This window comes from Poromitra crassiceps (genome assembly GCF_964638095.1).
Source record: "Poromitra crassiceps genome assembly, chromosome: 2".
Classification (NCBI taxonomy): Eukaryota; Metazoa; Chordata; class Actinopteri; order Beryciformes; family Melamphaidae; genus Poromitra; species Poromitra crassiceps.
The window spans coordinates 27,420,228-27,436,938 of NC_139624.1; the positions used below are offsets into that span (position 1 = coordinate 27,420,228).

At 45.7% G+C, this 16,711-nt stretch overlaps 1 protein-coding gene across 1 annotated transcript in view; it reads left to right on the top strand.

Moving 5' to 3' along the window:
• Positions 1–3,854: 3,854 nt before the first annotated feature.
• LOC310772274 (ankyrin repeat and BTB/POZ domain-containing protein 3-A-like) overlaps positions 3,855–16,711 on the top strand; it is a gene marked incomplete at both ends in the record, with an annotated part of 114,019 nt that continues 101,162 nt past the window's right edge. Inside the window, one exon of the mRNA XM_083632035.1 lies at positions 3,855–4,722. Coding sequence (XP_083488161.1) covers positions 3,855–4,722 — 868 coding nt within the window. The remainder of the gene's footprint in view (positions 4,723–16,711) is intronic.

Consider the following 16,711-nt stretch of genomic DNA (forward strand, 5'->3'; position numbering starts at 1 on the left):
CTAGGCGGGAGGCAGGGGTGTAGCGGAGCCGCGGCTTTTCCTGGTGAATGGCCGCCGGGCTGATGGCTTCTCTTCTCCCCGTAGCATAACCCCCGTCCCCCGTGCAGCACATGCATGTAAATAACAACAAATTGATATCCATTCTCCTGGCCGATGGTCTCATTTGCCCATGTAGGTCATACTGTATAGAGGCGCCAGTATTTCATAACCAGTTTAAAAGTTCTGTGTATGGATTTAACTTTAACGTTATATGTTATAGCATAGATATGCGGTCGTATGACGACCAGTTGTGGGCGGAAGCGAGTAAACTTGCGGTGGAAGCAAAACTGTCTATCAGGTCGAGACGGCCACTAAGAGTAGAGCCGTACTGTGCTGTTATATGTGGTGGAAAAGAACCATAAGGAGCTGGCTCTGGGGTACTGCAGGCTCACCAGCAGGAGGAGGTCGGGGACTAGGGCTGGGTGCCCCTGGAGGTCTCTGAAATGGCCTGGGGATAAAGTTGCCTTTGCAGACATAATAGTAGAGCGGATAAGCACAATAATCGTGCACTTTTTGAGAAAGACGTGAAATTTCACACATAGTTAGGGAATACCATAAGATTTATTTTAAGATTTGGAGGGAAGTCAGATTTGACCAAAATTACAAGATGGCCGCCATTTTCCCGTTTCCAATGTACAAATGTGCTTATAAAAATTGTGCACCTTTTCAGAGAAGCATGAAATTTCTCACATAGTGAGTGAATACCATAAGGTTTATTGTCAGATGTGGAGGGAAGGTGGATTTTGATAAGAGTGGGCACATGATCAGTGTGTGTTGGAAAATAAAGAGATGGCTTGACCTCCACTAAAAGCATTATAATATCATCTGTAACGACCGCAACCGTAATGGAGGGGGCGTTTATGTATATAGGGCGGACATTTGCTTTAATATGAAGAATGATCTTATGCATGAATCCATTGAAGCAGTTTGGTTTGACATTTTACTCCCCAAATGTAGACCTATCCTATTTGCTGCATGCTATAGGCCTCCAAAACAAACTATTTTTTTATTTGATCGAGGAGGTATGTAGCAGGGGCATTGGGTCTTTGTCTAATGATGAATGTATTTTAATGGGAGATCTGAATAGGGGGTACGGTGACGCTGTCGCCTTACAGCTAGAAGGTCCTGAGTTTGATTCTCGCCTGGGACACTGTGGGCGCTGGAGTTGTGACCCCCCCATATCTTCAGTGCCTACTGCCCAGGTGGGCTATCTCGTCGAAAGGGCCTTTCTGTGTGGAGTTTGCATGTTCTCCCCGTACCCCCCAGGGGGTTCCTCCGTACATAACCCCCCACTAAAAAACATGCAGAAGATCGTCATCCGACCAGTGACGACAACATCTGAAGTTGGTCCAATGATGGTCCAATGATGGTCCCCGGGCGCTGGAAAGAAATAGCGACCACTGCTCCTGGCCTGCCCCCCGGAGGAAAGGACAAGCCTGGATGGGTCAGATGCAGAGGACATATTTCACCTGCCACCGTCAGCATGAGTGTGTGTTGTGGCCGCATACATGTGTTGTAGTGTGTTCGTGTGACAATAAAGACGGGCTTCCCTCTGAAATCGTGTTTTTATTTTAATGGGAGATCTGAATACAGATGTGTTAAAGCCGGACAAATGTAAAGCGTGTTTAAACTTCTGTCAAATGTTTGGGCTCTCACAACTGATTAATGAACCAACACGAGTCTGTGCTACTTCTAAAACTATAATTGATCTTATTCTTGAGTCCGACACATTCTATATCTCAAAGTGATATAGTTAATTGTGGAATTAGCGATCATTTAATGATCTTTTGTTCAAGAAAAGGTATGTAGGAAGCTCTTTTATGATCATAATTCAGTTCATTCTAAGTCTCTTAAAAACTACTCTATTGACATTTTAAAGGAAGAGCTTAACAACGCTGATTGGGAACCCCTTCCAAAGTAAATTCCTCCTGGCCTTAGATAGAACTGCAATAAAAAGAGAAGGTCCACACTCCGCACACTGAGGCTCCATCAGTGGTTTTTTATTGCAATGTTTCGATCTTCACCGGATCTTTGTCAAGCAATGAGTGAGGCAGTGTAAGGCATGACACACACACACACACACACACACACACACACACACACACACACACACACACACACACACACACACACACACACACACACACACACACACACACACACACACACACAGATTGCATTTGTGAATTCTTCTTGCAGGGAGGGGGTGGGGGTACAATGAAAAAATTTACGCTTAGGGCACCCAAATGGCCAGCAGCGGCGCTGAGGCAGGCAGTAATCAATCTAAATCGATGGCACTTGCTTCTCCCAACACCAGGGAGGGGGCCAGAGTGGCATTCACACATAGCCTACATGAAAAAGTATGGAAACGAGAGAGAAAACCACAAGCAGAACCTGATATAATATGGCCATTTGGTGAAAAGGAAAAAGAGTGCGAATATAAATGAGTTAAAACTTGTTTTAGAGCCTATACCTGTACTTTTATTTTGACTTTCAGCAAATGACTTCCGTTTTCTGTCTGTCTGTGGGCGTACCAGGGCCATACCTTATATGGGCGTACCTTGAAATGTGGGCGTACCCTGAAATGGTCACGTGACTTCCATTTTTCCATTTTCAATTTTGTATTTTTAACTTTGAATTTTACTTTTCAATGTCAATTTTGCATTTTTCCAATCCAAAATGAATAATGATAAAAAGGGAATGGCCAAAATGAAAAATGGGGTCAGACCTTGATTGTTTTTGTTTTATTTTTGACCATTTTCCATGTCTCAATTAGAAAGGAAAATTGAATTATACTTTAGTACCCCGATCTGGAACTTCCTGCTGAGTAAGCTAGAGTAGTGGGCGAAGTCTTTTGTTTAATTCGTCTCTGAACTTTTGTTGCTTGTATCTATTGGTTCCTTTATTCTTGATTGATCTGTAATATCATTTTATGTACTATATGTCCTGTTTTTAGTACCAGGGACCATGTTGGAGTGTTTGCACTTATACATGACATCCCTTGGATTTTGTTGTATTTGATATCCATAATAAACTCAACTTAACTCAACTCCTGAACTAGCCAGTGCATCTTTAAATAACTCGCCCGCTTGCTTGGCGGCTTTGCAGCCTCGCCCGTCCGGCCAATGAGACCAGCATCACTGATGAGGTCAGATTTATGACATCACTGATGATGTCATCAGTGGGATTTATGACATCACTGATGATGATGTCACAGTTGGATTTATGACATCACGGATGATGTCACAGTGGGATTTATGACATCACGGATGATGTCACAGTGAGATTTATGACATCACAGTGGGACAATCACAGTGGGACAAAACAGAGAAACAGAGAAACAAACAGAGCCAGCTCCCTTTATGTACTGATGGATTGTACAGAGCTGAGCTGCCTCTGCTGCTGTTTTTTTCTTTCTTTCTTTTTCGGTTATCCGTGTCAGTCAAGGCTGATGGAGATGCGGATTGGCTCATCTCAGCCAGCAACGCTCCTCGACACTCCTCCCCATCACACTGTGCTGCGCTTGTTGCAGTGAGCGCGCTCCCGCGGTCTGGTCGCGGATGAAGTTGTGGGCAGTGGCAGATCGAAGACGTCCACCCACTTGAAGAGGGGAAAGTAGACGCTGACTTCCTTCATTCACGGATCAATATTTTTCTTTTTTGAGCAGAGGGAATAACGCACTGAAGCCCTCGGGCAGCGGGTGAGACATAAATAGAGGCTATCACCAGACGACTTGTGGCATTTAATTGGGGGGGAGGGAGGGAGGGAGGGGGGGGGAGGGGGAACAAGCATACCTAACAGTATGCGGTGCAGTTATGGCAGGCAAGGGTAAGACAGTTGTGAGGACGCTGGAGGATTTAACTCTTGATTCTGGTTATGGTGAAGCCGCGGACTCGGTCAGGTCGTCCAGCGTGTCGCTGTGCTGCTCCGACACGACGCATCTGTCCTACGCGCATGGGGGCAACTGCTGGCATCTGACGGAATCCATGCACAGCAGACACAACAGCCTGGACACGGTCAACACCGTCCTGGCGGAGGACACGGAGATACTGGAGTGCTCGGGTCAGTGCGCCAAGCTGCCCGAGCTGGAGGACGTGCCATGGAGCATGGGAGAGGTGGAGGGCGCGCTGAGCAAAGCCGAGGAGCTGGCGGTGGACAGCCCGTCGCCGGAGGTCCTAGCCCGGCTGTCGGCGCTCATCAGCCGTGCTCTGGTGCGGGTGGCCCGGGAGGCGCAGCGTCTCAGCCTGCGCTACGCCAAGTGCACCAAGCACGAGATCCAGAGCGCCTTCAAGGTGGTGCTCTCCTGGACCATCTCGGTCAACTGCATCACGGCCGCTCTCAGCGCGCTATCGCTCTACAACATGAGCACCGGCGACAAGATCAGCCGGGGCAAGTCGGCGCGCTGTGGGCTGGTCTTCTCCGTGGGGAAGTTCTTCAAATGGATGGTGAATAGTCGGGTGGCCCTCAGGGTGCACGAGCATGCGGCCATATACCTCGCCGCCTGCATGGAGAGCCTGTTCAGGGAGGTGTTCGGCCGCGTCCAACACAGCGCACTTGTGGAGAGGGACAATGGCGTGCCCAAGTTTACGCTGGAGTCATTGGAGCAAGCCATCAACAACGATTCGGAGATCTGGGGTCTGCTCCAGCCCTACCAGCACCTCATATGTGGCAAGAGCGCAAATGGTAAGAAAAGTTGGAATTGTATTTTTTTGTTGAAGTGTGACAGCACACAGTTTGACCCCTGGTGGTCCCTCTTGGAGGCTTAATTGTGTCCTGAATCCACTCTGCTGCTTACTGCTTAGCCTGCTGCAAAAACAACCCACCATAACAAGCCAATTAGAGTCATAGCCTACAGCATTTCAATCTTCTTTTCATCCCACTTGTTTCAGGAATCTTCTAGATTCTAGAAGATTCCTTGTTTCAAGATAGGTGCCACCTCATTCTAGAATCTAGAAGGTGGCACCTATCTTGAAACAAGGCAGAAACAAATTGGAAATGTTTGGAGCAAGAGCAATTATCTCCCTCCACAGATTTGCTAATTTTCTTGGAAGAAAAACACATTGGTAAAAGTCAATATTTGATTAGGATATAGCCTACGGTACCTTTTGCAGTGTACAAAGAAAACATTAAGCTGATAGTATGGCAAAGGAAATGATCTGCTCTGTGTTTTGACCAAGAAAAGTAATATGACTTAGATAATTATGCTGGGGAATAACTCATTATCTTTCTCATCTATACACAACATAGTTTGACAGGGTCTTTAATATTTATTACCCTTAGCTTGAACCTCAAGACCCGCCTTGGGAACAGGAACGGCCTATCTTGGTTATCAAAGCCTCCAGAGCAACAACAGTCCAGATAGGTATTATGGCTGCAAGGATAAAACAAGTTTCAGTCTGTTTCTTTGAAGCCATTGTGTAGCCTACTTTGATTTACATAGAAGACAAGAATGTTAACTTGTGTTTTTGGTGTAGTGGTTTATTCAATCCAACACATGCTGAGGTTTGGTCAAATTGGTCTGTTTGACAAAACAGAGAGACAGCGAGAGAGAGAGAGAGAGAGAGAGAGAGTTATCAGGATGGAGAGTGTCTGGAGAGAGACACTGCAAAGTGCATTAGTGCATACATGAGATGTAGCCTGTAGCCTTACCCCGCTAGCTGGGCGCTTCTCGCTCATACTGAGCATTAGCACCCGGCGAACGTCAACGCATTTTCCATCAAACAATCGTGCCGCTCTCACGTCTAGGTATAAAAACCAACCCTTACCTGAGCCAAAAACGTGAAGTGAAGACGCTATCCGATGGCCAACATCGTCTTCTTTTAAATACATATAGGTGCCTCTTCCAAATTGTTGCATAAAATCCACTTTTCTGTCTTTGAAAAACCGAAAATGTAGGTGCAATACCATTTCGGAAGTGTGGGGGGCATTAGTGAGTATACAGTGAGTAAACAGTGAGTCGTTGTTCCGGGTTGCTCCAGATGAATGATTTTCGGTTTTTCAAAGACAGAAAAGTGGATTTTATGCAACAATTTGGCAGAGGCACCTATATGTATTTAAAAGAAGAGGATGTTGGCCATCGGATAGCGTCTTCACTTCACGTTTTTGGCTCAGGTAAGGGTTGGTTTTTATACCTAGACGTGAGAGCGGCACGATTGTTTGATATTGTTTGATGGGAAATGCGTTGACGTTCGCCGGGCGCTAATGCTCAGTATGAGCGAGAAGCGCCCGGCTAGCGGGGTAACCTGTAGCCTATGTGTGTCTCGAGTATGCAAAATCTGGATTTGTGTTGATATTCTGTGTTGGGCTAAGGCTATTGCTATCTCACTCTTGGAGGTGCTCTGTCAGTGTGGGTGCTCTGTCAGTGTGGGTGGGTGCTCTGTCAGTGTGGGTGGGTGCTCTGTCAGTGTGGGTGCTCTGTCAGTGTGGGCTATCCAAAGCCTTCAATGAGTTGGCTCAAACTATAAAGCAGAAGGGGCTGCAAATGCTATTTTCTAACTGGGTGCCAAACAGGGCTGTACAATATTGACAAAAAGAAAAAGAAAACATTGTGATTCCTTTGCTAAACCCGCTTCGTGATACAGTCGGCAAACAGCTTGCTCTATACACTTATTTTTCAACAGGAATAAAAACTAACTGGGGTTAATTGACATGGTGGTAATGCTTGGGTTTGTTTAGTTGGAATATAATGGAAGCATTCCCCAAATGTAAAGCTGATTCGATTAGGTATTCTGTGCAAGTGTGCATGATCAGAAAAGATTGTTCCAGAGGCAATCTGAAATGTACACCTCTCCCTCTGATGAGAAATTGCTGCCTCGTGTGTTTTGTAAATTGCATTAGCTAGTAATTATGTGTTTTGGTTAATTGTACAGCCCGATTCTCATGAAAGTCAAAGTCCAGCGGGGAAGCTTATGCAAGGGCATGGTCAATGCTTTGTGGAATAGTATAACATATATCTGACAGTATACATAACAATAATAAAAATACACCAAAATACAAAGAAAATACAAAAGAAACATAAAAAACAACAACTAGAGACCATCTTTCGATGGGATCTTTCGATCACACATCGATCACACATTTAAAACAAATGCGGGCCAGGGGCGTAAAGAGGGGCTGGGGCGGGAGGGTTGCTCAGATCACACCCATTTTAGAACTTGACCTTTATTTTTATGTCAACTACACACATGTACATTTTGCCTTTTGCACGGTTTTGACGCTGTTGTGTTTGCAAAATGACGGGTGGAGGGATGGCTGCGGCGGATCATGGCCATTTGCGAACACTGTCGTGTTGCAGTGGTGTGCTCCTTCCCTCCACCAAATCCCGAGCACGCTGTGTGTAGTTTCAGCTTGAGTTGGTAACAGAGAGCCATGCTTGTGTGGGCATAGGCTATTCAATGTTTGGGGTCTATGTTAGCAGTATTAAAGCAAATCTGAATGAACACTGTTCAAGTAGAGCATCTTATGACTTGTCTGAAAAGGGCTATAGTGATGTAGCCGACTGTCCGGGTCCGCCTATTACTTACACTTTGTTAATAAAACAATAAACGAGAGTCAGGCTGTAACGTTATAACACGTTTCCACATTTCTTCTCAGACAGCTAGCGCCTAACGTTAGCACACTAGTAAACACTGGCTCTGTCAGCCACGGGTGATTTCTAACCCCACATAGGATAAGCAATAACCACGCCCTGTGGCGCCGGGATTGGCCAGAAGCAACACTGGAGGGCACGCAGCCCAGCGATTTCATGAACCAACTGAATAGCTCTTGAGAACGGACAGCGATTTGGAGAGCGGACATTGAGAGCGGACATTGCAATGAATTATGGTCACCTACCTTCCTTAGCATAGTAATAATAATAATAATAAGTATAATAATTGTAATCTACACAATGTACACAATCTACAAAAACATGCAATAATATAAACGGTGTTGTGTTCACGTTCATAGCTCATATAATATAATGTATCATATCGTTAATTTCAAGCTCAATTCTTACCCAGAGAAAAGGTACAGCACTGAAAATGTAACAAGCAATAGTTTTTTAAACATCTTTATTTTAAAAGATGAAAAACCCCAGGTGCTTTAGTCCAAAGCTTCAATGCTCCTGGCAAATCCCAGCACCACAGGGCGTGGTTATTGCTTATCCTATGTGGGGTTAGAAATCACGCGTCAACCACAACATAAGTCCCCCACTTCCTGTTCTATGGCAACACTGAGGGGACATCCACAGAGCCTCGCATGCACACTGAACAGTCTGAGACAGTGATATCATTGTGCCCTCTGGAGGATAATTGAAAAATGAATTGAAAACACTGTTCTACTGACAGAATGCACGTTGCTTTTTGTTTTGTTTTGATCGAGTAATTTTTCACATGCTCGAGTAAATCCTTAACGAGCGAGTAATCGAGTTTGGATTAATTGTGTGCATCCCTAGTCAAAACACCTGTCATCAAAATTGTCGTCCCCATGTCATGACCAGAGCTGTGTATTTGCGAAGGGTTGCTGGCTTGCTGTCAATTCATCAAATTACCATTTGCCTGTGGGGGCTGGTCCAAATATTTAACCCCATATTTGCTGAAACAAAGTGAGTCCAAGATCATAGCAATTTAGGGACATTATTATTACTGTTATTTCAGTGAATAAAAATGAATAAATAACAAATACAAATAATTTATTAGGGGCGAAATTCTTTTCTTTTCAATTTCTTCTTGGGCCTTCACTGAATACCTAGAAGGCCCAGACGGTTCCCCTCTGATGTTATGTTACGGTGGGTTTATGGTCCGGTGCAGGCTACGAATGGACTCTGGATCGGAATGTGGATCAGCGACGACAGTCTGATATCCGATATGTAAATTACGTCATAGCGGCACCCGATACCGATATCGATATCCCACCCCTAGAAAGAGATACATGACAAGATGAGACAGATAAAAAGAAAGAGAGAAGATGGGAGGAAGAGCAGGTAGTAGTGCTGACCTCTTCTGGTTGGTTGGTCGATTGTTTGGTTGAAACGCTCCGGTCCGACCAAATTGTCATCGGTCAGACAATCACTGGTGTTAATTTCACAGGAGATTCGTGTCTATATTGTATTGGACTGCACTTGCAATGTTGTGATTTTGTCTTTTAGATATTTTCCTATTTTCATTTTATCTCAGAATATTGATATGATCGCTACGTTACACTAAGACAAATTCCTCGTATGTAATCTTGCATATTGTGGCAATAAAAGTGATTCTGATTCTGAGAAAATCAATTTCATAAGAAGAAAAGCGCCCTGGAACAAAGTAATGTGTCGCGGAATCAACACAGAGCTTTTCTGGAAGCGCACACAGTGGCGCAGTTGTCTCACAGCTAGAAGGTCCTGGGTTCGATTCCCGCCTGGGACACTGTGGGCGCTGAGGGTGTGTCCCCCCTCCCCCCCATGTCCTCAGTGCCTACTGCCCAGGTGGGCTATCTCGTCAAAAGGGCCTTTCTGTGTGGAGTTTGTATGTTCTCCCCGTGCTCCCCTGGGGTTCCTCCATACAACATCGGTATTGACCCCTACAAAAAACATGCAGAAGATCTTCACCTGACCAGCGACGACAACGAACTGAAGTTGGTCCCTGGTGCGCTGTACACTAAAGAAAGCTGCCCACTGCTCCTGTCTGCCCCCCGGAGGAAGGACATGCCTCGATGGGATAAATGCAGAGACTGAATTTCATGGCGCCACTCAGCATGTGTGTGTGTGTGTGTGTGTGTGTGTGTGTGTGTGTGTGTGTGTGTGTGTGCCACCGCCGCCACCGACATGTGTGTGCATGCGGTGTGTGGTGTTTGTGACAATAAAGACGGGCTTGTCCATTCCCCTGTGTGTTACACAGGAGCAGAAGTGGAATAGGCTAGACAGGCTACCACAGTTAGCAGGCTAGCAGGCTATCCAGACTGAAAGGAGAGCAAACACCAGAGCAAAGGAATGAACAATTGACCTATCGCTAAGCCCCACCCCCGTGCTCACTCGGACAAATACAGGGCATGCTGACTAGAATAAATGGCAGCCGTCACTGTGAAAGTTATATCCCAAGAGGCTCTAAACAACTTTTTGAGGCCTGATATTGTCTAGAAGCCATCATAAAGTACTTCACTATGCCATGGAGGGCGATGTCCAACATTTAAAGCTATCGATAAAAAGAAATGCGATACGACATGCATGGAAACGGCTTTAGCAAATCTGTAATCAAACATGCACTTTTAGCGAAGGAAGACAGAAGATAACCGGTGGGGATAACAGGCGGCTGACATCCACAATTGACATTTTATTCACTTAGAGTAAACTCTCCGTGGATTATATATATAGGCCTACCTCTGTATAATCAAGAAACTTTAAATTAATAAGGGGGCATGGTGGTGCAGTGGTAAGCGCTGTCGCCTCACAGCTAGAAGGTCCTGGGTTCGATTCCCACCTGGGATGCTGTAAGTGCTGAAGGAGTGCCCGTCCGCATGTCCTCGAGTGCCCGCCGCCCGGGTGGGGTCGTCAAAAGGGCCCTTCTGTGTGGAGTTTGCATGTTCTCCCCATGCCCCCTGGGGGTTTCCTTCATATAGGAACCCCTTCACCAAAACATGCAATATCCTGGTCGCTGATGTGGTGCCTCCTCTGGTCGTTAGGGGCGCCTGTTCGGAGGGAGGGGAACTCGTTGGAATAGCGTGATCCTCCCACGTGTTATGTCCTACCGGTGAAGCTTCCCCTGTGCAGCGCCTGGGGACCAACTCCAGTTCTTTTGCCAGTACCTTGGTCAGGGGCACTGACAGGAGTATTAACCCTAAAATACATGTCTTTGATGGTGGGAGGAAACCAGAGCACCCGGAGAAAACCCACATGGACACGGGGAGAACATGCAAACTCCACACAGAAAGGACCTGGGACGGACCGGGGTTCGAACCCGGGACCTTCTTGCTGTGAGGCAACAGTGTTAACCACTGAGCCACCAAGCGGCTGGCCACTGCCCATGTCTCGGAGGAAGCGTGGAGCCAGTTTCGGCTCTCCCCAGATTGGCAGAGGGTGGTGCAGCAACCTGGATAAATAAATTAAAATTAGCACTAACGGGATAAAAATGGGATAAAAGAAAATCGGGGGGGAAAAAAACTTTAAATTAATAGTGTCTATGTTTTTCATAGCGAGACAACAGCACGCACGCATGGGTGTAGCAGTGTAGCAGATCAGCAGAGGCATAACGATTGCAGATTTAACGTCCAAAACAGTAGCATTGTGGATGTGAGTGGATCTACGTTTACTAGTTTCTTATTCTCCATTGCCTGGCCTCCCAGGATACCTCGTAATGTTGCATTTACCCCATGCACATCATTTCCTTCTACTTATAACTGTATCAAACACCATAAAACCAGAGAAGAATCCTGACTTCTGCTTCTCTATGCTTCTCTATGGAGCTCTAGGCTCAGCTTGTCCGAGTGTATTGTGGAGCTACACGCGCTGTGATTTGCTCGTCTGCGTTCGGGGCGGGACTTAGCGACAGGTCAATTAAATGGGTCAGCTATCGAGCACAACAGACAACGGACACATTTCAGCACACAGCCACCATCAGCTGTTAATGAGCAGCTTACGTTACGTTACGTACCTTATGGTAGTGGTTCTCAAACTTTTTCACATTGGGGACCCGCTAAACGGACACAGATCATGGATCCCCATCTGATAAGATTTGAGCTTTTATAAGTTTTATTACGCCTTATGCCTGAAGAAGGTCTATGACCAAAAGCTTGCAATAAACAAGATATTTGCACAGATTTGAGTGTGCAGACGCTGCTTTTTTCATTCATCTTGATACTTTTAAGCTCCAGCACCTCAGCAAAGTCTGATACCGGATGAGCGGTGGTAATTTTACTATAAGTTTAATTACAGAAGGTGTATGAAACCCATGACCAAAATAGTCATACATTCTGTCATTGTGTTACTTATGGATGGCCTTAGTGAAAGTAAATGATCCTGCTTTTTTGCTGGGGACCCCCTGGAACCCCCCCAAGGAACCCTGGGGGTCCCCAGACTCCACTTTGAAAACCACTGCCTTATGGGATAACAAGTTCAAGTCCAAGTTCAAGTTCGTTTTATTGTCTGCTTTCACAGAAATTTGTTGTAATGTGCAACAGTGCCAACATGGATGCAAAAATACAAATACAAAGATAAAAAAAACATGAAAGACACATGTACACAACAGACTTAAACTTACAGTAGAAAAAGGATGTGGGCCAGACATGAAACTAGAAATGTAGGGGGCAATATGTAAAATCATTTCATCCTGGAATCCACCTACGAATTAGAAAAATGAATTAAAAATCACAGTGGGGAACAGAGGTACACCCACCTGAGAATTAAAACGCATAGGGACATTTGAATAAACTACCCCCCTCCCCCCCAACCCATTTATAATGCGGGCTATCTCCAGAGTTCATTTATCTGCCCCCCCCCCTGCTTATTGAGGAGGGTGATGGCATGGGGCACGAAGGAGTTCTTTGTCCTATTTAGCCGACACCGCGGGACTCGGAACCGCCTGCCCGAGGGGAGTAGCTCGAACTCCTGGTGGAGGGGGTGAGAGGGAGATCTGGTTATTTTTCGGGCCAGACGCAGAGTTGCTGCGTTTTGGCTGTCGACAAAGTCTTGGTTGGTGGGTCGACCGATGATCTTAGAGGCCATTTTGACCAGCCTTGCCACCCTATTCTTTGTTTGCACCGTCAAGCTGTTGTACCATACAGTGCCACAGTACTGTATGATACTTTGTATGGTGGAGCAGTAAAACCGCTTGAGGATCTCAGCACTGGCCCCATAAGCCCTCAGTCTCCTCAGGAAGTACATGCGCTGCTGTACTTTTGCGCATACATGATCTACCTGGGTGGACCAGCTCAGGTTGTGGTCCACTCGCACACCCAGGTATTTATAGGACTCCACCTGTTTTATGGGTGTGTTGTGGATCCTAATTTGTCCTCGGTCGGCGACTGACCTGGGGTCAAAGATGACCTCCTCGGTCTTTGACGTGTTCAAAACCAGTGCATTCTTATCGCACCACTCTACCAGTTTGTTTACACTGTCTACATAGGATGGAATGTCGTCGTCACTGTTCATCAGAGCAAGCAGGACTGTGTCATCTGAAAACTTGATGATGAAGTGGTTTTCTGTTGAGGTGGTACAGTCATTTGTGTACAGGATGAAGAAGATGGAGGAACTCACACAGCCCTGTGGAGCTCCTATGTTGATGATCACGGGGGGGGAGAGAATGTTGTTTACCCTCACCTGCTGGACTCTTCCTGTCAGAAAAGAGTGGTAGAAGTGAATGATGTGTGGATTAATGTCCAGGTTTTTCATTTTCTCCAGTAGTAGGTGTGGTTTGATGGTGTTGAAGGCCGAGGAGAAGTCGATAAACAGCGCCCTGGCAGAGGTCTGTGGGGCCTCCAGATGTTTAGTGACCAGATGGGATAGTGTAGCAACCGCATCCTCTGTGCTCCTCTCTCTCCTGTACGCAAACTGATAAGGGTCGAGTTTGCTCTCCACGGCGGGCAGAAATTGCTTAAAGTCCCTGGAAACCAGAAATATTTATTTATTATTTAGCATTTTGAGTTCATCACATCACAGGACCCTATGTTAATAAGCCACCAGCCAAATTTGAACGATGATGAACGTCGCAAAGTATATAAATTTAGGTTTGACAGGTGTGGCAAAACGCATGAGAATCGATTATTTTTTAGAGTGTATTTTCTCCCGCGGAATGTGTGGGCGTGTCCGTCTGCAGCAGGTTTTCCGAGAGAGAGAGAGCGCGAGACAGAGGGGGGAAGGGAAACGGAGAAAGAGATCAAGTTACACAGCACTCGCGAGTGTGTGTGTGTGTGTGTGTGTGTGTGTGTTTGTGTGTGTGAGAGAGAGTAACCTCTCTCTTACCAGCCTGTGTGTCTCTCTCTGTGCTCTCTCTCTCTCACTAGTCCCGAGAGAGAGAGAGAGAGAGAGAGAGAGAGAGAGAGACGGCACACAGAGTGGGAGGGAGACGGACAGGCTCCCTCGCTGTCCGTCTCCCTCCCACTCTGTGTGCCGTCTCTCTCTCTCTCTCTCTCTCTCTCTCTCTCTCTCTCTCTCTCACTAGGAGAGAGAGAGAGAGAGAGAGAGAGAGAGAGAGAGAGAGAGAGAGAGAGGGGGAGAGAGAGAGAGAGAGAGAGAGAGAGAGAGAGAGAGAGAGAGAGAGAGCAGCATAGCGCTCGGCACATAGTGGGAGGCAGACGGACACTGAGGGAGCGCTGTCACTGGGGGCAAAGAACAGGACAAAAGGAGGGTGGGTGCGGATTGCGCGCGTGTACAAAGGTTATATAGAGCTTATGACGTCATAAGCTCCTGCGTTTTAGCACCTCGCGCACTGCTGTCTTCAATGAGGAAGTACTTTGTAGAATCTTGTAGAAAAGTGGCGATTTTAAGGCTTTGGGTTGAAAGTAATGTATAATAATTTCGGAGGCACAAAATTACTAACATAAGACCCTAAATAACATAGTTAGAACGTTTTTGTGGATTTTGGTTTCCAGGGACTTTAACTACCAGTTTTTCCAGGGCCTTTATCAACACTGAGGTCAGTGCAATGGGCCTGTAGTCGTTGTTTTCTTTGGGGCATGGCTTTTTGGGGATGGGAATGATGTGAGATGTCTTCCACACTGTGGGTACCTCAGAGTTCAGGATTTGCTGGTAGATGGGCTGCCAGACCGGCCCCAGCTCCTCCGCACAACATAACAACAACATGATACTGGCCGTCTTCAGAGATAACATCACGTAAGAGGTAACGTTAGACAGATTGTTATAAGATTCTGGAATAAATTGCAAAAGGAATTACTGTCTCGCTCTCCTTTGTGCTTACTAATTAGCCATGCCACAGTGCTAACGTTACATAACCATAACCACTTTCTGACAGTTGTTTCGCATCGCAGCTGAAGGCTCCCACTGTCCCCAGAATAGCATTAGATGTCCCTGTGCTGTGAAAAGCAGACAGAAACAAAACAGATAGTGTGGCTCATTCATTTCAACACAACCTGATTATCATGTATTACTGCTTGACAGATCATTTCTGCTATTCAGAATCAGAAATCAGAATCAGAAATACTTTATTGATCCCCGAGGGGAAATTGAGTAATGCGGCAGTTGCTCACATTCAGGTATGGAAACAATATAAACATAGGCATTATAAGAAGAATAGGAATAAGACTATAAAATAGAAATGGTATACAGTAAAGTGTCAGCATATGTACCTTCTCCTACAATCTTTATCAAAAGTGCTATTGAGTATGAAGTGAGACTATGTAAGGTTTATATTGTATTATATACAGCAGTGTGAATAATAATAATAATAATAATAATAATAATAATAATAATAATAATAATAATAATAATAATAATAATAATAATAGCAATAATAAAAGTAAGGCACATTAAGTTCCAGTTATTAATGTATTGTAAGTATTGCCCCAGTGGGCAATTGTTTTAAAGCTATTGCTATCCAGTTTTTGCTCTCCAAACGTCTTAAAATATCTAGGGCGCCTCGGCAAGCTGAACTGCCAACAATAACATCTCAAAAAATCTAAATCCACACCCACTTTCAATCTAAACCCTGCCCACTTTCAATTTAAGCCACACCCCCTCCGAGTACAGATAATTTAGCTGGTTAAATAGAAACAGATACACATAATGCTGTACTCACTCATCCCTAGTAATAATATGCACCAATTAGTGGGAATGGGGAGACACCCTCAGCGCCCCAGGCAGGAATCAAACCGAGGACCTAATTGCTGTGAGGCAACAGCGCTACCACTGCTCCACCGTGCCCCTAATTAGTGTTTGTTTGTCACTTGAAAGCAGAGCGTTCAGTTTGTAAGGGTTCATGAATCATTTAGCTATGGATTTAAAACAAGCATTCTGTGGTTCCTCAAAGTCCTTTTGACTGTTTGAGTGCTATGCAGTTTGATTGAATAGAGGGCATCAGAACATGCTGGATCAGTGGCCTGTCTGTTGGACTGGTCAACACATTCTCGCTCCCAACGTCAAAACTAACGTCCAGTCAGGAACACTTTCCATCACTTTATAACGGGGGGGGGGGGGGGGGGGGCTCCACCCTCCCGTCATTCTTCGCCGGCTTGACCACCGACTCAGCCCGGGAAGCGAGTTGCGGCAGCCACCACTACTTCGTGCGGGACAAGCTCACGTGACTAGCGGTCATCACCTCACCCGCATTGTTGATTTCTGATAGGAGGTGGCTACTTTTCTCTTCGGGAAATCACGGCAAGGGTTCTTGACCGAACGTCCGTTTTTGACGGGATGGGAGTGAGAACTCATTGGTTATGTTGATAAGCTGTCATACCTGTGCAGGGCTGTATAGGCTGCATGTAACATTTTAACATCAATAAATTATTAGCGCATTTATTTTGAGACATTAATGGAATGGCCGTAAACAGAAGGAGAAGACTCACACGCTAGCCTCTATTCTATGGGCTATTTTACACTAGTCTATGTGGTAACTAATGTGGTAATTTGGTGGGAGATCTGCTAGATCGCTGTAAGGCACAAAACAGGAAGCTTGTGCTGTTCTTCCACAGCAAACAGAGCAAAAGTAAGGCAGATAATAAGAGCGGTGGCTCTTATCCTTCTTTGGACTGATGCCAGGGATGGGGA